The 25,084-nt window shown below is 34.7% G+C and overlaps 2 protein-coding genes across 2 annotated transcripts in view; both read left to right on the top strand.

The window, feature by feature from the left end:
* LOC148947753 (uncharacterized) overlaps nt 1–25,084 on the top strand; it is a 279,953-nt gene that overhangs the window by 157,282 nt on the left and 97,587 nt on the right. The window lies entirely within an intron of this gene.
* On the top strand, nt 14,903–19,946 carry LOC148947754 (uncharacterized). Its single transcript, XM_089095745.1, has 2 exons — nt 14,903–15,073; nt 17,886–19,946. The coding sequence occupies exons 1-2, from the start codon at nt 14,903–14,905 to the stop codon at nt 19,944–19,946; spliced, it is 2,232 nt and encodes a 743-aa protein (XP_088951871.1).

Genomic DNA, 25,084 nt, shown 5'->3' with positions numbered 1-25,084 from the left:
AGGTCATAACAATCCTCCTTTCCCAAACTATAGCCCAAGACATCGTAAAACATGGGATAATCTTCAAACATGAGAACTCGTTACTTGCAAGCCACAATGTCTGGAAAATATTTATGAAAATGGATCCCAAACCGTTTGAAACTCTATTTCAACAGGTAATGCGACTGGAGAAAAACACCAATGGATTAAAGGATTCTATATTCCAATTCTTAAGATCGGACAAAAACTTGCAGGCCACAAAGGATATACACCACAAGGAAAATACAGGAAATCTACCTCCCATTCTTCCCAAACTAAAGTCAAAATTCTTAGTAGACGAATTTGACAAGAAAATGGCAGAAATCGACAAAGCTCTAGGAACTAACAATATAGGAAACAGGAGAAAAAGAGAATCACGCAGTAAGGATGGATCTATAGACGAATATACCACGGCAAAATATACTACCGATTCCCTTTTAGCAACTTCTAAGAAGAATAAACTCTATGATGGGAATTACGCCATGATAAATGAATTACCGAGCCTATGGATCATCCTTAAGGAATTGTGGCAAAATCATGCCGAACAAAATATTACGAAGCAAATAATATCAAAACTAACAAAGGAAAAGGATTACAAGCAAATTATCAACCTAAAGGAATTAAAATTCTCAAATACACAACAAGGTGATGAGAATAAAAAGACTACTGAAAGAAAAAGAAAAGCCACCAAAACAACCACGCCTATGTATGAGACTCCGGTAAGAGATATACAATCTTCAATGTCGGAAACTACGACAAGCATAGCCCCAGAAATAACCGCACTTAGCAACGAATCACCTAGAAATTTGACTACAATAACTTATTTAAGACCCACGATACTTACAAAGTGGACGTGGTCAACGGGACCCATGTTTTACCGCACCCAGTCAATTGGCGTATTTACTATAGGCTTAAGAGCAAGACTCCCAGTAAGTCATACAGAAATGCAAACGATAAAGGTACAGGCAATTCAACCAGAAGAAAAGAAAGATAAAACTAAAAAGGAGGAAGAAGATGATTACCCACACAAGAAATGTTGGACAATAGACGGTAAACGTACGTGTGCTAGATTAGCAATGGCCGATGAGCCAGCAAAGGAAGATATCGAACCATTACCTGAGCTAAACGAGAAAAACGCTCTAAGAGTATCAATTCACCAATCCTTCCTAATATTATATAGACAGAGACTGCAAGCACTATTTGAATTGTTCAATACAGAAATACAAAAGTTAAAACAAAGTACCACGAGAATCTTCGAAGTATTTTTTCGAAGAAGCAAATATCGAAGATCAGCTAGTCTAATACAAATCGTAGGAGAACTAGCCTCACGCTTGTTTGGGCTTTCGACTGAAGAAGACCTAAATATACTAAGGGAAAACGTAGGAAAACTCAATAACGCCATGAGCGTGACCTTACATGTCCAAAAAATACAAGCCAGTATAGCCAACTACCAGAGAGACAAAATTGAGGCAATCTCGAAGAAAATATCAAAAACAGTAAACATAATGAATTATTTAAAAAATGAAGTAGATCGCGTGATTACCGATTCGAGCCTCACCATGGTATCACTAGACATAGTAACTATGTCCTTACTTAACCTGGCAACTAATGTTAGCAAATTTGAATGTGCATTTTTCGCCCTTTCCGGAGGAACCTTGTCGTATGACCTAGTGGATCCTTCGAACCTAAAAAATATCTTGGATGAAATAAAAACGCATTTAACGTTCGGATTACACCTACCAACAGAACCGGAAGTAGCAAACTTATTTCACTATTACACCAAGCTGAAGGTTCACATCACAGAGATAAACGAACAATTATTTGCAGTGGTAACAATCCCGTTAATAAATCAACAATCAATATATGACTTGTATAAAATCTCCACGTTTCCAGCCAACATAGGTAAAACCAATTCGTTCATGACTATTACCCCCGAAGCGGATTACCTGCTAGTCGATCAAGATAGGAGGAAATATGCCTTAGGAAATCCACAGGACCTAAAGGAATGTGTAGCATTCAAAAACCTAGTATGTCAACTAACACTGCCCATTTATAACGTAAAACCCGGATCATGTATGTTGGATATATTTTTAAAGGAGACTCAACAAGAGGAAATTCCAAACTCATGCAAAGCACTAGTAGGCAGTACTATTAGAGAAATATTTATTCACCTTAGAAATGATCTGTGGCTGTTTTCTGTTCCAAAAGAAACAGTTGGGACTATCTCATGTTATAATAACACAGAGAGAATCGATCCAAGCTACAGAACTGAACTACTATTACAAGACGTGGGAACAATAACAATAAAACAAGGATGCCGACTGGTGACTAAGGAAGCCACGGTGCAAACGCCCCTCATAACAACAAGCACCAACATAATAAGTCCAAAGATAAACAACTTCAAACCAGTCAATCTATCGTATACAATTCCCAATATTGATAAGGAAGAAGTAAGAGCCACAATATGGTCAAAAATAGACAATATCAAGGGAACCTTACCGCTAACAAAAATAAAAGAAGCCTTAGACTCCCAAATTCCCCTATTTACCAATGAAGATCAAAGACTGACGTACGTAGAAAGTAGGTACGGACTATTTTCGACAACTTTTTGGTGGTATACCCTCTTGACGATAGGATTCGTATTCATAATCTCATATTCTATACGAATCGCATTAAACCTAATTTATGGAAGAGTGTTGATAATAACACTAATAAAAAGAGAAAAATTAAATCACATCGAGCAGAGTGATATGCAAAACCAAAACCCCCAACACCCTGATAACCCACGAGGTAAAAAAAAAAAAAAAGTAAGGGAGGACGTGATCGAGCGAGTGAGAATAGAGGTCCTAATTGGTGCCGTGTCAGATCCCAAATTTTCCTTTTTGTTTTTGCAGCCGCATGGGTGGACATACTGCAAAAGACATATTTCTTAATCGGTATAAACCCGCATAGACAATAAAGATTTGTAAATTTATAGTAAACAAAGACCTCTCACATAAACCATATTGCCTACCTCGCAAATAGTAGCATAATAGAAAAGTAAATGTTGAAGTAGATGAGCGTTGAATAATATTTAAAAAATGTATTGAATATTGAATATGTGCCAAATGCACATATATACGTGTATACACATAGTCACCAATCTTGAAAATTTTATAGTGTTATTTTTTTTAAACATAATCATTTTCCTGAGGATTACCTTACTTATATGATAATAATCTAATGATTGCGGTAACATGCATGAAAGCATGAAATCTGCCCTTATTTTTTTAACGTTGTGTTTAACTGTACCTGTACCAAATTGATGTTATTAGTACCATTAATCATAACTATTATTTCAAAAATTGTCCATGCAGAATAGTATGAAAACCGTATGTTGTTGTTATATATGTTTTAACTTATGTAATTGTAAAGAGCATATGATTCTGCCCAGATATTTATATTCTAGGAAGCAAAGTAATCGGTGCAGATTAATTATGGTGTACCAGCATGCAACACGGATACAACCCAGTAGCATCTACTTTCATCATTCATCAACCACCGACAAGTACTCACCAAGAAAATATCTGAAGACGATATTCTGATCACAAATCCAGATCACCAGAACCCTGTACCAGGTAATTTTACCTCAAGCTGTGTCGGGAACCAAGGACCCTATACATAAATATGTACCTGAATTAATGATTACCTAAAGAATCACCTCGACCTGTCGTGTCGTAAAACTGCATGAATAACCGTCAAATCCTTAGACGGCAACGGCCTTAAGATTTAATGTTTAAAACCAAGAATATACCTAGAGTCAATCCCTCAAGGGCTATGTATCTTAAGCCCCATATCAGAGACAATGTTAACCAAGATCAAAAGCTTAAGTTTTGACTCTATCCAATCATTAACAGATGTCGTAAAACCAAACCATAATCCATGAGATGAAAAACCAATCATAATCAATTTTGTGGGAAACATAAACTGTACGTGCTAAAGTCTTTCCCAAGATGAAGTGTTCAAAGAAGAGAACCAAACAGTTGTTTTCATCTCCATATTAAGCTATCAATAGTTGTGAATCATTGAATTGAAAATCAAAGACAATGCGTCGAGCCAAGGCACTCAAATCAAGCTACAACCGTGCCATAGTTAACGTTAAATGTAGAAACACAGCCCATAGTCCAAATAAAAAATGGATTGAACGTGAAAAATTTACGGGAAACACAGACTGTACGAGTATTTGATTTTCCCCGGTCAAACTGTGTCAAAGAAGAGATACCCAGCTAGCGACCAAGATACCCATTTCATGTAATCAATTCCCAAAGGGTTACGTACCTAATAGACGTCTCAACGAATCTACAACATCAACCCCTCGTATATGACGTAATGAACCACGCACGGACAATTTTGTGCATACAGTCATACTTGCGAACAACATAAACACTTATTCCAAAGAACGAATGACAGAAAGCAAAACACCAAGAAGACAAACCATGAACAATTAGCCAACCCAGTAATTAAGTGAACGGAAGCCCAAAGTAGAGTGAAAACATATGTGAGTAATATAGACACGTAGAATGATGAAGTAAGTGTGAAAGCTTATATATCTAACTAATAACTTTAATGAACAAAAAGATCTTTTAATAAATATGAAAATCAGTGCAAATTACATAAGCTCAGTGTTGCAATCAGACATTAATATCAGAATCTATTAATGTGTCAAACTTTTTCTTGCAAATTTTTTAATTTTAATGTGCTAAAAATTTAGATGTAGTTAGATGTTTTAGACGTAGATAGATGTTTTTGAATCAAATACCTATCATACCGACATAGCGTCTGGTGGAAGTATAAACTATCATTAAATAACAAAATAATTACAAAAGCGGAACTTAACTAGTTGGAGCCATATAGAAGTATTAGAACATCAAGTGAAGGAATTTTAATATTAGGTGAAGGGATAGTAATATAATCGTGCCTATGTAACGTCAGGTGGAAGTATAAATTAGCATTAGAAGTAGCAAACATGTATCACGTTAAGTAATAAAGCAAGTATTAATGCCGAACTTGGATTAGTTAAAACTAAGTAGAAATATTATCATATCAGGTGAAGGAATAAAAAATTTAATCGTGTCATTTTAGCGTCAGGCGAAAATAAAGTCGAGTCTTAGAAAGGCAAAATGTACCATGTTCAGTAAGTAGATAATCATATAAGGTGAAGGTAAAATTAGTGTTAGGTGGAGGAAACAATAATTACTATATAATCACATAACCTAACGTAGAAACTCTTTGGCCCCTTCGCCAAATCGAGTGAGTAGAACATAAACTTTAAAAGTAATGTTGTTACATGTATAGTCTAGTAGATCAATCAGGTATATAAAAAAAAAAATATATGACTATTACCAAAGCAGAGCTAATTCAAGTAATTAGTACAAAATAAATTCCATAAAAAAAAAAAAAACAAATACAAAAGTGGGAGGAGCGTAACAACGATGAGGACATCGTTAAAAGTGGGATGGATGATATGTAATGGGATGGATTCTCAAAAAATATACATCAAAATTCCCCAATTAAAGTTACCCCAGTAAAATAACATCACCCAAGAAGGTACATTCGAAAATTCTAGTAACCTACAGATCAAACAAAGATCAAGCGTTCAATTTAAAATACAGAAATAAACGTAGTTAATTAAACAAAATTCTTTCCCACAGAAAATGTAATAAGTAAATCTGACCCCCCGTCTCCAAAGTATTCAATAAACATTAGCTTGACCAAATCTTATACGGCAGGTGATAACACCTGTGTTCGAATATTAAGCGCTCGAAAATACCAAACCGTCAAGAGAGTAAGATTTACAATGCAAAAAAAAAGTAGTCACTCGAGATGTAAAATATTTGCTTAAGCTAATTGCATTGTTCTGGAGACTAAGTTTAACACCTGAGTATATTAGTGCAATTAAATAGTTTTATCACTTACAAACTTTCAAATAAATAAAATATAATTCCTCTGAAAATTACGCGACACCCTGCTGGTAAAATATTACAATACAAAACTTCGATCGTGCGAAAAATCCCAAAGTGATATCTTAAAAGTCATAAATTAAGCGACACCTGTTAGCAAAATATTGCAGTGTAGAATTTTTAGTTGCTAGAAAAATTCCAGAGTGACATCTTAAAACTCATAAACTGTAATTAAACCCGAGTAGCCCATTGGTGCAAGCCAGCCCAATAGTAATGTAGGACACTAGTGCAGCCAATAAGGACCGAAAAAATATACTTTCAGCAACGCCTAAACGTAACCTCGGGTATAGTTGCAGAGGATAGATAGTGAGAACTTAACAATTTTGGGCCAGTCTATTTTCAGTCTACTATGAGTCTATTTTCAGTCTTAGTTTGAGTCTTTTACTGTCTTCTACAGTTTTTAGTTTGAGTTCAGTTTGAGTCTATTTGGAGTCTTAGTTTGAGTTTTACACGAGTCTTCTAGCAATTTTTTTTGATCATGATTGTGTTGTAACAAACTTTTGAAGTGTACTAACTTTGAGATATTTCGTCTCAGTACAACTTGTATTGGAAACCTGTGTTGTTAATTTGTTGATGCAACCAAGAACTCTGCAATTACTATGTAAGTAACAATAAACGCACTATTATTTTATTTTATTCTCTTGTGTTGATATTTCTCAAGCTTGTTAGTCCTTGTGGCTCCACTCGCTCCTAAGGGAAACTGAAACTCGTCAATCTGATTTCGAGTCAGTATGGCCATCAATATGAGCTCCCTACCTGTACTCCTACATTGAGCTCCCCACTCTAGATGTTCAGCCTCCACTCAGGTAAGCCACTCGCGGACCGCTAACCAAGAGCTCAACTAAATTTCCAATTGGATAAATTAATCGGAAATTCTCAAAAAAAAGATATAAGAATTAGTCGTTTCGAAAACCCTCCCATTAGAATTCGCCTTGACTAACCAAACTCCGCTGACGAACCTTTTCAAAAGAAAACCCCCCCATTAGACAGGGCATTTAAGGTTTTTATGGAAGGGATAGTTGTTTAACTTTAGAAGAGGCTCAGTTGGTTGAAAATTGGAAGTTCTAGTTTCTTTTAATGCGTCAAAAGGGATGGAAGGCATTTAGACCCCCCCCCCCTCATCCCAAACAACCCCTTTTTTCACCAAACGCATTTGATTGAAATTATGAGATAGCGATTTTGTTCAAAATAGTAAAAAAAAATATAATTATGTCTCTAGGAGTGACACAACCCCTCAGCGCCTGGGGATAAGGTTGTAAGTTATACCATGAGGGCATGTAAGATTTTTATGTAATGGGCGGTCGTATAAACTTCAGATGGGGTTTATTTGATTTGAAACTTGAAGTCAAAATGCCCTTTTAAAGAGTCAAAGTGATTTGAGAGCGACCAGCCCCCCTCCACGCTCATCATTTCCCTTAACACCTCCAATCCAAATTTAGAGATAAAAATTTTATTCATCGTGTTTGAAGGTTTCGGAATTTATATCTGTGAGGAAGACAACCCCTCCCCCTACAGCTCTATGGTAAGGTGTTGTAAATTATGCCCAGTGGGCATATAAGGTCCTTATAGAAAGGGTGGTCATACATGTTTTGGAGGAGACTCATTGGATTGGTGATCAGAAGTTCTAGTGCCTTTTTTAAGAGTCAAAGTGGTCAGAATGAAGCTACCTCCCCCCCCCAAAAAAAAATAAACACACACAAACACGTCATTTTTTCCGGAGATGTATTCAATTGACATTTTGAGACAGTCATTTTATTCAAAATAGTCCAAATCCCATATAACAAGGGTTTTAAAGTTGATACAAATCACCAGAGCCTGAGGGCGAGGGTTATAAGTTATGCCCCTGGAACATTTAAGGTTCTTATGGAAGGGGTGGTTATATACACTTTAGAGGTAGCTCATTTTTTTTAATATCCCCTTCAACACAAGATTTTTAACTCAATACAATTTTGAACTTATTCTTGAATACCTGGATGGACATAGTGTGTTTCCATTATTTCAATAAACCCAAAATTTGTGCCTTAATAGCCTTAGGTTTATTAATAGTAGAAGTAGAACCAGTAGTTATAGTAGTGGCAGTAGGAATACAGTTAATAGTTGTAGTTTTAGCTTTAGTAGAAGCAGTAATATTATGATGCAAATTTTTTCTTTTTGATAGTTCAACACCCTCCTCAACAAGTGTTGTAAGATTTAATTTCCAACACAAAACTGTTCCTAAGATATTGCTGATATGCCCTTTTGACAACCTGCATACGGATGGCAGGTTGTCCTCCGTACAACCGAAATATTATTTAAAAATTTCACCTTCATAGGTTGTGGATTTTAAACTAGCCAGACGACACTGTGTGTATACATTTAATGCTGCTTTTACGGTTATTGTAACTAACGACACTAATGGTATTAAGTTGAAACTTTTAGGGAACTTCTAGGGGGAGTTTCAATTAAACGAAATACTATATGTAAGCAGGTATTAAAAGGGCATATAAACAATATGTGGTATATAATGACATGGGTAGCGATGCTTTATCATAGCTTGTAATATCATTGTTATTTTAAAGAACCTAATTTGTTTGAAAATTCAAAGTCTTAGTGCACTCTTAAGAGTCAAAAGTAATTAGAGGGAAATCAGCTCTCCTCTGTAGCTCTTAATTTGCAAACACTTCCAGTCAAAATTTCAAGATAGCCATTTTGTTCAGCATAGCTGAACGGCCCATTAAATATATTTCTAGGGTCATTGGGTTGGTCAACCCCCCACAATTATGTAATTTCCAAATTATGCTTAAAAACTAAATGTTGCTTTGAAATCAAATCAAAACGCACTGTTTGTATGCTGGTTGCCAATAAGACATCTCAGCAGTAAACCAAGAACGACTGAGGGTATTAAGCCCGAAGTATAAGGGTTACTTCTATTACTACTTCTGCTCTTAAAATTTTACTAAATCAAGAAGTGTACGGGTATATAGGCTGTGAAAGAGCATAGATATAATTTTTTGGGAATGGTATTAAGTTTTATTCATTATGTAAACTAGAGGACATATGTGACTAAATTAAACACTAATATTTGCGTCATGATTTTCAAAAGCGTTTTGTTGTTTTAAATTGCTCAAAAAATTTTCCCAGCATACAAATAGCAGGCAAAACTGTGGTGACTGTGTCAATATAAAACGAAGAGAAATTAATTTCAAAAAACGTTTTCCTCAAAATAAGTTTTTCTTTTTAGTAAAGAACTTCATTAAACCAAAAATGAACAAAAATAGAATCAAATAATCAACCAAGCATACAACTACCAAAATTAGCATCAATAAATAAATGAAACTCAAAACGAGCAGAAATTAACATGAATAGGGTTCAAAACCCCTATGCTTTCTAAAAGCCAGAACAAAATTTGCACTTTACTTTGGGTATTTTATTTTTCTTTGGTACTTTGGGTTTCATTTATATATTGATGCTGATTTGTGGTAGTTCTATGCTTGGTAGATTATTTTATTCTATTTTTGTTTATTTTTGGTTCTTTACTTTTTTAAAGACAACTTATTTTGTGGAAAAATTTATTTTTAATTAATACCATACAAGGATAATATCTTCACTAAAATTCTTCTATCAACAGAATCAAACGCTTGCTCACAATTTGTAAAACTGAAGACCAAAGGCGTTTGATATATCAGGCACTTCTCAATTATTAACCTAAGAATAAAAATATGGTCGACACATCTTCTATCATTTCTAAAACCACACTGTTCTTATCTTATAACTTTGTCTACAGCATCTCTCAGTCTAAAAAGTATCTTATTAGTGAGTAATTTGCTACCTTCAGAGACCAAACTAATGCCTCAATAATTATCACAGTCACTCTTGTCATCTTTCTTATTAAGTGGTGTAATTGAGGTTTTTTAAAGTCGCTAGGTTCTTCCCCTTTCTCAAAAATCATATTCATAATCTTCGGTTATTATTTTTTAATCCTTTTAGTCGCTAATTTTTCTTCACAAAACAAATCTTCCTTCATGTCCAAGGTATTCCAAACTTTTTTAATTTCCTCTATATCTTTTCCTGCAACTCTATCGCTGTTTAGCACAAACTCAGAATGTTCTGCCCACTTTTCTTTAACCCTTTCCTTATCACTAATTGTGGCCCCATTCCTATCTTTAAATGGGAGAAGTCCGGATCCAGAACTCCCTATCAATTTATTAACATACCAGTCCAACTTTTTACTATTATGCCTTCAAGCTGCGTCTTCCAGATCTTCGGCAATTTTATCCATGTCCTGTACTTCACACTTCCTTAGTTCATATTTTAATGTATTCTCCACTCTCTTTATATTCCTTTTGTTTTTAAATAATCTTATCACTCAGATAATTCTCGTACAGGCCCCTTCTCCTGTCTATTAAACATAAAGGTATAGCTTTTCTTTTATTCTATAACAGAAAACTTAACTGTACACTTACCGTTTACTTACCGTTTTTAATGAAAGAATCCTCATAAACTGTGATGAGATCAGCCGTTTTCGGAATTTGTGGCAAGTCCATGAAAGATCTTGGAATGGAGTTAATGCAAATTATGATAACTATAATACTATCACCGAAACTTGGACACAACACAGATTTTAGTCAGGAGAGTCCTAAAATACAAAAGATATAAGAATTGATAACAAGTAATGACTTAACTACTGCAGAGAAGATTTTTCCTTAATACATTTGAAAGAAAAGGCTCAATTCGTCAGCAGTCAAAGGTATTACAAATCTGATTATTTTTTGTAAAGATTTAAAAGAAGACTGCGACACAACTGCAATTGTGGCAATTAAAGTTGAAAAAATATAAATACCCTAATTTAATTTTCTTTTTCTTAAATTGCGTGCGTTTGTCTTTTTTTTATATGAGCAATAAGTATAGTATCCTTCTGTCAAGAATCAGTGATAAATTTGTTTTAAACTAAGCCTGTTACCATGATAAGATGATTATAGAGAGGGAGTCAGGTAATGGGAATATGTTAAATATACAGGAATGCAATTTCAGAAACAAAGGAAATTAATATATTTCTTTTAAAAAAAGAAGGAAATAGTGGATAAAAAGCAACCAAAAGCAGAAGAACCTGGCACATCAGTTTTTCAACCGTTTTTCCACATATTATGAATTAAAACTAACAAAAATTAATATAGATAAATAATATCTTATCACTCAAATAAAAAAAAGTATCTAAAATATCATAATTTTGAGTTTGAGAAAAAATGTCAAGAGTCTTGACGACTTTATTCACTAAAAACGCTACACATAAATTTATTAGAATAATTACTGATATTGTTTGCAGAATACACAGCAATTAATTTGAAGGCAGGTAGTGAGGAGGACCTCCAATGGTCCCTCGAAACTATTGCTTTGAATGTAAATTCTTGGTTTCATGCTAATCGGCTAATACTTAACCTACAGAAGTTGGAATCCAGAATCCTAGAATCCTAGAGAGCCCCCTGCTGGATTTTGAAAAATACAGTTTTGAGGGGTATTTTCATCGAAAAAAATGATAAATCCCACCCCCCTAAAAACATTTGTACTTTCACGGAGTACAAAGGAAAAGAAAGCAAGAAAGAAAGAAGAAAGAAAGAGAAGAAAAAAATATTGACTCGTGGAGATAGGGATGGGATTTACAAAACAAAATATAAATAAATCAACAATGCATTCAATCATCGAAACTTTAGGCAAAAATGACTATCTCTTTCAATTTCTATTTATATGTATAATGATGATGATTCACTTGCTACATAAAACAGCTTATATTTGTTGGTAATCTGGGGAAATTTATATCTTAAACTGAGTCAGTGAGTCTTGATCTCTTTTTTTTAACAAACAGAAAAAGAAATTTATTCCTAGATCTTGATAAATGGTTATGCTTAGTTTCAACCAGAAGTGTCATTCTATGAAAATAATAATCTATAGGCTTGATTTTTAAAACCATATGCCCAAATTAAGGTGAAAAATTTGTTGCAAATTGAGGATATAAGGAAATAAAAAAGATGTTTCAGTTTTAGATAAATTTTCCATCTTCCTAGGATGAGTTAAAAAATGGTCCGGGATTGTTAGTGATTTATTTTGAACAATTAGGTGCCCTCGTAAATCTGAAGGGAAAATCAACATCCCAAGCGCTCGGAAAATATTGAAAATAGCATTCAACGATTGAGAAATACAAAGTGCTCGTGACTTGGCTTGGAAATAGACACTTTAATATATGCAAACATCCGAGATTCCTGGACAACCACGTGTTTACTAATATCAAGGAGGCACACTTGTGCCTCTATAAAGAGGCGACCCACCACAATGTTAAGCGATTTCAGGTCCTAAAGGTCGCAGAGAGACGGCAGTAATCGCATTTTGTAGCCCAAGCTCAAACTAAGAAACTTGCAAAATTTCATCCTCTTCCAAGTTTATCTTCAGTGGTTAAACTGGTCTAGAAATTTCTACTCATTCACCAGAGTTCCCAACTCTAGGGGCTTGATTGGGCTGAAATTTAGAGGTTAAGCTTTCCTAGAGTCTGAGAGAATATCATCGAAGCCTCATCGCGATAAGATTACTCCTTCACAGGTTACAAAAAAACAAATATAGCAACTTAAGGTTCATTTTTTTTTTCTTAGCCCCGCCTACAGGCCCCAGTTGGCAACGGATCCGGGTGAATGAGGACTCAGTCGAAGCAGAATTCGACCTGTTAGGGCCTTTTGATATTTTCAGACCGAAAAAATTATCCCCCGAATTTACATTTACGAAAAACCTCGTTTTCCTATAATAGCCCATGTTAATTTTTCCCACCACAACTCCCCTTTAACGTTGTTTGATCGGGCTAAAATTTAGAGGACAAGCTTTCCAGGGACCTGGAAGCTTATCCTCGAAATTTCAGCTCAATCTGATCACTCCTTCCCTGTTTTCCTAAAACCAAATATCAAGTTTTGCTTGCGTCAAAAAAAGATTCCCCTTACTAAAAAACAATTACAATTGTGTCTCTTTAGTGTAGCGGTCGAGACTCCTGACTGTCAGGCGGAAAACCCGGGTTCGATTCACCTCTAGAGGAGATTTTTCATATACTGAATTTGAATTTTAAAAAAGAAACTCAGTTTCTTTTTTATATTATTTGAAAAAAATTACGTTTTCTAAAGAGTTAAATAGGCTGAGTTACAAGATCGACCCTTAAAACACCCAGTCGAGAAAGAAAAGAATACTAAACAATCATTTAACAGTTAGTCAAGCAATAATAAGTAATAAACTGTACAAAAACGTGCAGAAATTATTTGAAAAAAACTACGTTTTCTAAAGGGTTAAAGAGGCTGAGTTACAAGGTCGAACCTTAAAACGTACAGGGATTAGGAGGCACAGTTGGGGGGCTGCCGCCCCCAAAAAGTTTTTTAAACTGAAAGTAAGGAGCGACATTAAATCTTAAAACGAACAGAAATTATTCCGTATATGAAAGGGGCTGTGCCCTCCTCAACGCCTCACTCTTTACGCTAAAGTTTTTATTGTTTAAAAAAAAAGTTGTGAGAAAGTCAAACTTTAGCGCAAAGAACGAGGCGTTGAGGAGGGCACATCCCCTTTCATATACGGAATAATTTCTGTTCGTTTTAAGATTTAATGTCGCTCCTTACTTTCAGTTTAAAAAACTTTGTTTTTATTTAAAGGCTGCGAAAGCGGGGGATTTGGGGGGCGGCAGCCCCCCAACTGTGCCTCCTAATCCCTGTACGTTTTAAGGTTCGACCTTGTAACTCAGCCTCTTTAACTCTTTAGAAAACGCAGTTTTTTTCAAATAATTATGCTTTAAACGACAAAGATGAATCTTTATAAATACCTAAATATCTAAATATATTCACTCTTTTTATGGAGGGAACTCCAATAATTATAGTTCGAAATAACACACCTAACTCATCTCGAACTTTTCCCAAAAACAATAAATTCCTGCTTCTTCAGGTTAAGCAGGCCCTACACGGTCAATCATTTTGATCAAAAATCTTCATCTATCGATTGACGTATGCAATAATTAATATTGAATCGGCTTTAGTTAATCTTCAATCTTAACCAAAGCTAATGTAATACACCGTTTTTGATCAAAATGATTCAGTCATTCAAACTTTCTACCAATAACCGACAACGCTTGACTCAATCGTCAAACAGGTCCCTGAACGATCAATTGAGTCAATCGATTGACGGAAGCTTTTGATGAAAACGATTGACCGTCTAGGGCCTCCTTTAGGTATTAGTCGATTAGCACGAAACCAAGAATGTACATTCAAAGCAACAGTTTCGAGGGACAACCATAAGTCCTCCTCATTGTCCATCTTCAAACTAATTACAGTGTAATCTGCAAACAATATCGGTAAGTCTTCTTCTGAGGGCATGCAATTTGGAAGATCATATATATTAATGAAGAGCAAGCCTCAGCCCAAATACAGACACCAAGGATATACCTAAATTCTCTAATGGAAATATATGAGATGAGTCGTCACCAATTTGAACTTTAAAACTTCGTTCAGATAAATACGATCTCATAACAGTAATATTGTATTAATGACTCTCATGCAGTGCTGTAACTTACTTGAAGTACTTTTACTTCAAGTACTACTTAAGTAAAATTTTCAAGTACTTGTACTTGTACTTAAGTACAAATTCCACAGATTACTTATTACTTTTACTTCATTAAAAAATTGCAGCTACTTATTACTTCAAGTTGCAAATAAAAGTCAATTACTGTTTCAAATACATTACGAGGAACCGTTCCATTTTTTTTTTTTTTTTTTTTTTTTGCAATTTTTTAATTTTCTGGTTTTTGTGGGGGTTTGGTTCGTTTAGTTATTGGTTTGTTTTTGCGTGTACGTCAAGCGCATTTAATAAGAATAAGAAAAAAGGTGTAACAAAAAAAAATGGCTGACGCAGGCAAACAACAATTACCGTTTATTCTTCAAGGCAAATATTTTGCTGTAAAAGCAAAAATCGAAAAAGATGGCGCACTTAGTGCATGGTGCAAGAACTGTCCCAACAGGGTTCTCAAAGGACACCTGCATGCACCTTCAAATTTCCACAAACACTTGCGTGTAAGTCTCCTTGTCCTTTTTATGTCTGTTTGTACTTTTTTTCTCTCTTAAACTTTGACAGGTATCACCATACAGATAGCCCAGTAGTTTCCTTACAACACAACCTACACATCATACGCAATTTTAATCTGTTTGTTGTTTTGGTCTATTCGGATATCGTTCAGATTGGATTGAACAAACCTAGGCTAGAGTTGTGTAGCCTGGATCTCCTGTAGGCTAAGCTTACTGTTAATCCAGCATTATGAAATTAATGCACAATTTACCCCACACCTAGCTTGATTAACTTCACCTCAGGAGAAGAATGTTCAACGAACCAGAATGGGCCGAAATTAGTTGTGGTAGGCTAGGTGTCATTCAAAAGGGTCTCGGAACCAGCAACCAGCAGCTTTACATTTACGAAAACTAATGGATTGCTATGAGCCTTGGCTTCTCTGTGTTAATCTTGAGGCTAAGTTGTGTATTGAGATTGTTGTGTATGAGGCTGATTGGGATTGGAATAATGGTTATAGAATGTAGAATGCATATATAATTTTTGTTTTTGTGTGTGTTTTCCATTTGCAGAACTGCAGAACTTGCAGAACTTGCAGAACTTGCTAATTTGCAGAACTCAAAGGAAGTATCAAATTTTCTTGAACAAGTAGGCTAGCCTAGGCTATTTGATTAGGCTGAATATTTTAGCCATATGGATTGCTGAATGTTTTGAATGCATTGATAGTTAATAGTAAAGTCTAATGACAAATACACAATTTAGTTTAAGCATAGCCTAGGCTAATTCTAGAAAATACTGCCCAATCTTAAACACATGATCCTATAGGCCTTGTAGGATACAAAACCACTCAAACATAAATAGATTCAATCCCAGACATGTGCTGTAAAGAAAAAATAGGCTACTAGGGTTTGCTAACTTTTCTTTAAGCTTAATTTTCAGTATAAAAAAGTTTCTGAGATCAAATTGAGCTAATCCCAACAAGGTAATCTAAATCTATACATATGCAAGACTAAGAGCTTGCTTGGAAATATAGGCTCTATTTGAATCAAATTATGCTCGGTTGCTTGTCCAAAGTTAGTGATTATCCAAACACCAGGGGTGCTTGGATAATATACCCAGTTCTTCATCAGCAGCTGATGTGTATTACCAAATAAAGCTAGTTTAAAGAAAAATCAAACTGTTTTGTTAAGCCTAAAGGTGTATCTGGCTTTGTGGGGGAATAGACAAGGAAATAGAAAATCTAATGGTATATTTCCTTTTTTTCTTTATCTGATTTCTCCCCTTTAATAAATATTAGAGCTAAAAATATGTTTTGCTATTACTAGGCCTAGACTAGTCTATCCTTACAAAGCCTATCTTTAGTCTACTAAAAATTTCATTTTCCTGACCTAGCCCCATTTTCCATTTCCTGACTTGAAGTAAAATCAAGTAATTGGAAGCATTGCATCAAGCCACAATGTCCATTGGGCTTGTATAGCCTAAGCTTAATAGGCTTGCCTGCTTGTGATCTACTGATCCATCCATAATTAATACACCAGCATTCAAACATTCAATTAGATTTTCATCCACAAATATATTGTCAATTAGTGTTGCAGATTTCCCAGTAACTCATGTAAGGATAGTTATCAGTGGATATAGAAAATAAGAAATTACTAAATTGAGAAAATCTGGACAATCTGAACTTTTAAGGAAGTCAGTATTGAAATCTCCCATTTGCACTTTATATTTAGGTTCACTATTCAAATTTTCCATTAAATTCTCCATCTCCCTAATAAAAATTTCATTTTATGATATTTTATATACTAAACCAATGGTGATTTTTAGGTGATTTATATACTAAACCAACAACTATATTTTTTTTTTATCACAATTACATATTGTTGTATAGTCTAACCTTTATTTTCTGGGTTCTAGGCATTTTGTTTAGATTGAGAAGCTAGTATAGCAGGAATGTTAATTTTTCCCATTAAATTTAATGTATTAATAGGGAAATCCTTAGACCTAGGCTATTTGTTACATAGGCCAGATATCCCAGGCTACATACCTTATTGTATTTTCAGTTAACCTGCTTCCAGTTTAACTGCAGCTCAACTAATGCCTGGATATGTCCATAAGCTATTTACAAGTTTGATGATAGGCTAGTTGTTATATTACTATGTTTCTATATTGCTAACAACTCAGTTTATTTCTGGACAAATTTTCGGTTGATGTTGATGTTTCAACGATGCTGCAGAAACATGAGGGTTCATTGCTTTTTTGCAGAGGATGGTCCAAGTTTAAGCTGCAAAAAGGTTTTCTATGGTGATCATTGTAATCGTTGAATCTGCAGTAATGTGAAGGTGTGTTGTTATTGTGAAGGATCCACCAAACCCAGTCAGGAACTCGTATTTTGAGACTATTGCCGGATACAAGCAAGTTCACCTAATGAGAGGATATGTCTCTAGTTAGTAAATGTCTGAAATGAGATTATTCCCAAGTAAAGGAACCTTCCACTCAGGAGGAGAATGTGAAGATCTCCTCCTGAGAGGTATATGGCTGTACCTGGGACCTGGGAATCATTTCATTTTGGGCATTCACTGACAAGCAGGTGACAAGGGACATATCCTCACATTAGGTGAACTTCCCTCTATCAGGTGATGGTCTCAAAGTAGTTGAGTTCCTGACTGACAAAACCAAACCATCAAACCTTCAGAAAGTGATGGTTCATTCATATTTGTTATACTTGTTATACTGCAGTTTCAATGTTCAGTGGATCCTGTGGAAAAGCAATGAGCCTTTGGATTTGATTCATATAGCAAAACTAAACATTATGTCTGCTTTCAGACGGCTCATCCTTCAACCTATGTTGAATTCTCCAAAGTGAACACTAGGAAAAAAAGGAGGCGAGATGGAGATGAGCAGACCATTGATTCTGCTGATGACGCAACCGATGAAAGCATCCCCGAGCCTAAGCAAGAGGATACACCTTTTTCTTTCTTTGAAAAAAAGAAATGTACGAAAAAAAGGGCTGATGAGTTGATTATGAATTACATAGTGTCTGACATGCGCCCACTCTCTACAGTGGAAAGTCATGCATTTAAGCAAATGATTCTGGGGATAAACCCAAGTATCAGACCAATAATGTCAAGGAAAACTCTGGCCGGTAAAATTGATGAGTCTCTGTTAGTTGTAAAGAAAGAAATGATTCAGCTCTTTGAAAAAGTAGACTATGTCACTATGACGTGTGATATCTGGTCTTCTAATAATAAGAGCTTTATTGGAGTAACAGCTCATGTGTTAGATAGTCAAAACAAATTTGTGCCTATGGTGCTTGCAGTTAGAAGGTTTGCTGGAGCGCATACCTTCGACAGAATTTCAGACTTGCTGTTTGCAATATTTCGTGAATATGGTCTTGACAAGAATCTGAGCAAAATTCGGGCAATTGTAACAGACAATGCTTCAAACTTCGTCAAAGCTTTTAAGGAGTTAGGAAAATCAAAGGAGCAAGAATCCAGCTCTGAGTTTGCAACCAGTGAGAGTGACACACCTGATGAAGAAAGCATGGATTCCGAATCCGAAGAATTAGATGTTGTTGACGTTGGTAAGATCTTTGACAGGGTGAATGTGACTGATGTCGGGGAACCAGAATTGGGTTCTAGTGTCAATCCCAGAAGTGGTGCACAAGACCAAGATGAACTAGAAGCAGGGGTTAGAGGGACCTCTGATAGTTATTCTGATCTTCCCGACCGTATTGTTAACACAAATGATGACGATAGCGATATTTCTGAGCCCGAAGGGAATGATGGCAGATCGGACTCATTAGGTAATATAGGTATGTACTTACCTCCACACTTTCGCTGCTCTAGTCATACCCTGAACCTTTTGGCCACCACAGATGCCAAGTATGCTTCAAATACGGACGTGAGTTACAAAAGAAATCTGCAGAGTGTCAAGAGCAAGTGTCAGGGCTTATGGAATTCCCTAAGCCACAGCTCAAAAAACAATGACCTATTGAAAGAGGTCTTCGAAAAAAAGCTGATAAGACCCAACGCAACAAGATGGAATTCTGAATACGATGCACTGAAAAGAATTCTTGAGTGTCACATGGCTGGAAAGCTCTCAGCAGTGTGTGATGTCTTGAAAAAACCAAGATTCAAAACAAGTGAGCTTGAATTTCTTGCTGAGTACGTCTCAGTCCTTGAGCCCATAGCAATCGCCCTAGATATGCTTCAGGGTGAGGAGAAAGCCTATTTCGGGACTGTTCTCCCAACTATCAAGTGCTTGGAAAGGAAGTTGGTGAAGTTACACCAAAGTGTCAAACTCACAAGGGTCTTAACCCAGACGCTGCTCGAAGGACTTGGAAAAAGATTTCCGTTTCTCAGTGGATCTCCAAAGGTTCATTCGGACTACCATCTTGCTACGTGGTCATTGCCGTTTTTCAAGGACAAGTTTGGGAAAGAAGAACACAAGGAACTGGTGCTGGGTTTGATGACAGAGGAGGCCATAACAATGAAGCAGAAAATGGGTGCCACTAGTGAAAAAAGCAGTGGCATAGTTCTTGAGAGATCTCCTGAGGCTTTTTTTGACTTTTCGGACGACGAATCAGGAACAAGCACTCAGCAACCAACTGTGGCAAATACGGTCAAGATCGAGATTCTGAGATATCTCAGTGATTCCCGAAAGACTCTCTCGATCTTACAAGAGTACCCGGCAGTGAATTCAGTGTTTCGGAAGTATAATTGTATACTTCCTACATCGGCCCCAGTTGAGCGTCTCTTTTCGAAAGGTGGCATTATAATGAGTCCAAGGCGTAATTCCTTGGCGGACGGAAGGTTTGAGAGCCTCGTTTTGTTGAAAGCCAATGAGAAATTCAAGGTTTTTCAGCAAAATATGGACGTAGTTTGAGAGTTCGTTTTACTGTTTTGATGGTTTCCTTTTCAACCTATTTTAATGTCACCTTTTGAAAAGCAGATGTCAGAATCAGCTCCTTTTGCGAAACTGTCTTTGAAGAATGGCACTGAGCGACTGACTATATATACCGTATGTGGTAAGACGATTTTCTGACTGAGTGAATCGCTGGAAGATCCGTTGAGAACGGGATATTTATTTCCGTTTCTTTCCAGCTTTTTTTTTTTACCTTAATGATGTTGATAATGCTGGAAAAGTAGAGTTGGAAAAAACACACCTTTTCAATTTGATTCTGTTTTTGTACTCGTTCTTTAATATAAGAAATGAAACCATTTAGTTAACCTGAGTGTCAGTGGCGTTAGTGTGTGATTGTTGTGCTGGAAAGAGCCTCCCATGGAAGAATTCCCTTTTTTTTTTAGCTCAATAGTAATTTTAACATCATATAATTTGATTACTTGAAGTAGTACTTGAAGTACTACTTAAGTACTATTTCAGACTACTTATTACTTGAACTACTTAAGTACAATTTTGGTGGATTACTTGATACTTGATACTTAAGTAAAAAAATTGATAGTACTTGGTACTTGTTACTTAAGTAAAAATTTGGAGTACTTGTTACAGCACTGCTCTCATGACAACCCTACCCAGGTGATACAACAAGAGCCGTGTTACAACAAGAGCCACTCCGGTGATACAACGAGAGCCCTATCAGAAAAACAGCCATAAAATTTTCAAGAAATAGCATTCCTCGGTGAAATCATTCAATTGATACAACAAGAGTCCTATAGATCTGGAAAAATTAAGCAAGAAAAACGAGTTTTAATTTTTATAAAGCAGTGAATACAATAAAATAGACACTTAATTAAACAAACATACTCCGAATTTTTTGGCTCCACGTCCGGGAGCCTTTCTCAACGGAAAAAAAGAGAAAATGAAACAAAAAAATGTTCTTTTTAAAAAACTTAACTTACATCAGAATAATACATATTAAACTCATGAAGAGAAAGAAAAAAAAGAATAAATATAAATAAATAGGAAACAAAACTCACATGTTAAATAAACACTTCCATGTAATGGCGTATAAACAAAATCGATTGTCTATATTGATTCAACTCGCCTTCTCACAGTATATAAAGGGAAATTTATCAAAAAATGAAGAATATATTTATACTTAAACCAAAATAATAAAGGTCAGCTAACCCCCGGCTCATAACCCCTAATTAAATCCCAAAAGTTCATTAACCAATATTTGAATTATAAATTGAATGGATTCGTTGGCTAGCAGGCTTAGCTGTAGTTTGTTTACTTTTCCCAGCATTTAACCCATTCTGACCTTTGTTCGCAAGGTCATCTTTCGTTTCAGAACTATTATTAAAGTCAGTACTGGTTGAATATCTTACCTGCTTTTTAATTAAACTATAATAAATTGAATTGATTCCTAAATTCCCCTTCATCTCTATTGATACTAATACCCCCATATATTATCTTTTTTATTTCTATGATTTCCCTGAAGCTTTGTAAAAGTCCTACAGACGTATCTACTATTTTTGTTTGATGAAATAAAATACTGTGATGAAGAAAATTGTAAACATGTTCTGCAACTGCTGACTCAAACGTTTCCGGTGTTTTGTTTTGTTTTAGAGAGCAATCTATGGCATTTTTGTGTTGCTGTAGCCTATTTTCTAAAATCTGTTATGTTCTTCCCACATAAAATATACCCCAAGAGCATGGGATTTTGTATACTCCCTTTTGCATATTTCTCGGTACCTTGTCTTTCCCCTCATTAAACAAAGAGCTTATAGTTTGTCAAGATTTAAATGTTGTTTTTATATTATTTTTTTTTAATTCTCTTCTTAATTTTTGTGACAATATTGGGATAAAAGGCAAAGTTATGTAATTTGTTTCTTGATTTGACCAATATTCTTCTAATATTTCTGGTTCCATCCACTTGTTTTTCTTTTTTCAATTATTTGAGAAATCATATTTTTCCGGATAGACATTACCGACTAAAATATCCTTAATAAAAATTAGTTTATTGCTTATGTATTCTCGTGATGCTATTATTAATACCCTATCAACTAAAGAAATAACCACACCCCTTTTTACCTGGATCGGATGATTTGATGCGAAAGACAAGTAACGGTTGTTATTAGTTGATTTAGGGTAAATTGAAAACACTAGTTCGTTATTATTTCTATGGATCAAAATATCTAGAAACGGTAACTTATTCTCTGTTTCCTTTTCAATTGTAAAAGTTAATTCTCCTCCCAAATTGTTTAAATTTTCCAAAAACCTTCAATTTGTGATTCCCCATAATTCCAAATAACTACAATATCATCCATATATCTGCCCCAAAATTTAGGTTTTAAAAAATATGTTTCTGTAGCTAAATTTTCTACATACTCTACATAAATATTTGCTAACAACGGTCTTAAAGGCCCTCCCATTGTCAATCCCCTAATTTGATGGTAAAAATTATCTCTAAACGTGACATATTTAGTATACCTGCTAGTTATTTTAACTAAATATAATATAGTTTCCAGTTCGATTCCCGAAGATAATTCTTCTATCTCATTTTTATGTTCCTCAAGTTTTTTGGATAAAATACTAAGCGATTTATCAAATGGAATACATGTATACATTGATTTTATATCAAAACTAAACAATCTAGATTCTTCTGATAGGCTATTTCTACACTTATAAGTTTATCTTTTAAGAATTCCGAGTTTTTTATAGACGAATCTTAGAGATATAATAAAGGTTTATTAGGACCCATAGTCTTATATCATCTACATTATTTATATCTTTTGGAAACTTATGAATTTCTGTCTCAATCTTTGAAACAATTTCCTCTATCGGTACATTTTTAGGATCTACTCCAAATTTTACACCTCTTTCAAGGATTTCCTTTTGTTATTTGGTTAACTTCTTTTCGCTTAAATTAATCACCCCAGGGCCTGGGAAATGATTAGGCTAATACATTGATAGTTTTTGTTTTTCTTATTCCCTTTTTTTGTTTTTCTTGTTCCCTTTTTATAAAGGAAAGGCTCAACTCCTTCAGCGGTCAAAGGTATTATAAATCTGATTATTTTCTTTAAAAATTTAGAAGAAGACTGTGACACAATTGCCATGGTGGCAATTAAAGTTGAAAAAATCAAGTTGAAAAATCTAAATACCCTATTTTAATTTTCTTTTTTCTTAAATTGCGTGACTTAGTATTTTTTTTTTTTTATGCGCAATAACAGTCACCATCTATATTATCCTGTTGTCAAGAATCAGTGATAAAATTATTTGAAACCATGCCTGTTACCATGACTACATGATTATTGAAAGAGAGCTATGTAATGGGAATATGTTAAATATAAAGGAATGCAATTTCAGAAGCAAAGGAAATTAATGTATTTATTTAAAAAAAAGAAGGAAATAGTGGATAAAAAGCAAACAAAAGCAGAAGAACCTGGCACATCAGTTTTTCAACCGTTTTTCCACATATTATGAATTAAAACTAACAAAAATTAATATAGATAAATAATATCTTATCACTCAAATAAAAAAAAAATATCTAAAATATCATAATTTTGAATTTGAGAAAAAAGGTCACGAGTCTTGACGACTTTATTCACTAAAAACGCTACACATAAATTTATCCCAAAAAGGCAATTAACATATATATTAGAAGAATTACCGATATTGTTTGCAGAGTACACAGCAATTAGTTTGAAGGCAGGCAATGAGGAGGACCTCCGATGGTCCATCGAAACTGTTGCTTTGAATGTAAATTCTTGGTTTCCTGCTAATCAACTAGTATCTAACTTACAGAAGTTGGAATCGTGAATCTTAGAGTCCTCCTGGATTTTGAAAAATAAAGTTTTCAGGGGTATTTTCATTAAAAAAATATCAACCCCCCCCCCAAAAAAAAATATTTGTACACTCACGGAGTACAAAGGAAAAGAAAACAACAAAGAAAGAAGAAACAAAGAGAAGAAAAAAAATTGACTCGTGGAGATAGGGATGGGATTTACAAAACAAAATATAAATAAATCAACAATACATTCAATCATCGCTACTTTAGGCGAAAATGACTATCTCTTGCAATTTCTATTTAAAAGTATAGTGATGATGATTCACTTGCTAGACAAAATAGCTTATATTTCTTGGCAATCTGGGGAAATTTATATCTTAAACTGAGTCAGTGAGTCATGATCTCTTATTTTTAACAAACGGAAAAGGAAATTTATTCCTAGCTCTTGATAAATAGCTATGCTCCGTTTCAACCAGAAGTGTCATGCTTTGGAAATAATAATCTCTAGGCTTGATTTTTTAAAACCATATGCCAAAATTAAGGTTAAAAATTTGTTGCAATTTTGTGAATATAAGGAAGTAAAAAAGATGTTTTAGTTTTAGATAAATTTTCCATCTTCCTAGGGTGTTAAAAATGTTCCAAGGATTGTTATTGATTTATTTTAAGCAATTTGGAGTCCTCGTAAATGTGAAGAGAAAATATGCATCCCAAACGCTCGGAAAATATTGAAAATAGCATTAAACTAATGAAAAATATAAAGTAGCCTACTCATGATTTGGTTTGGAAACAGACATCTTAATCTATGCAAACAACCGAGATTCCTGGACAGCCACGTGTTTACTAATATATGCTTCAAACGACAAAGATGAATCTATATAGGCCTAAATACCTAAATATCTAATTATTTTCACTCTTTTTATGGAGGAAACTCCAATAATTATAGTTCGAAATAACACACGCCTAACTCATCTCGAACTTTTCTCAAAAACAATATATTCCTTCTTCTTTAGGTTAAGGAGGCCCTAGACGGTCAATCAATTTGATCAAAAATTTTCTTATATAGATTTAAGTATGCTGTAATTAATATTGAATCGGCTTTAATTAATCTTCAATCTTGACCGAAGCTAATGTAATACACCGTTTTTGATCAAAACGATTCAGTCATTCAAACTTTCTATCAATAACCGTCAACGATTGACTCAATCGTCAAACAGGTCCCTGAACTAAAATTGAGTCAATCGATTGACGTAAGCTTTTGATGAAAATGATTGACCGTCTCGGGCCTCCTTTAGGTATTAGTCGATTAGCACGAAACCAAGAATGTACATTCAAA

The sequence above is a fragment of the Artemia sp. Qi Xiang Cuo genome, chromosome 10 (assembly GCF_049724085.1).
Source record: "Artemia sp. Qi Xiang Cuo chromosome 10, ASM4972408v1, whole genome shotgun sequence".
Lineage (NCBI taxonomy): Eukaryota > Metazoa > Arthropoda > Branchiopoda > Anostraca > Artemiidae > Artemia > Artemia sp. Qi Xiang Cuo.
The sequence above is the reverse complement of the archived record's forward strand: the minus strand, read 5'-3'. Positions and strand labels throughout refer to the sequence as shown.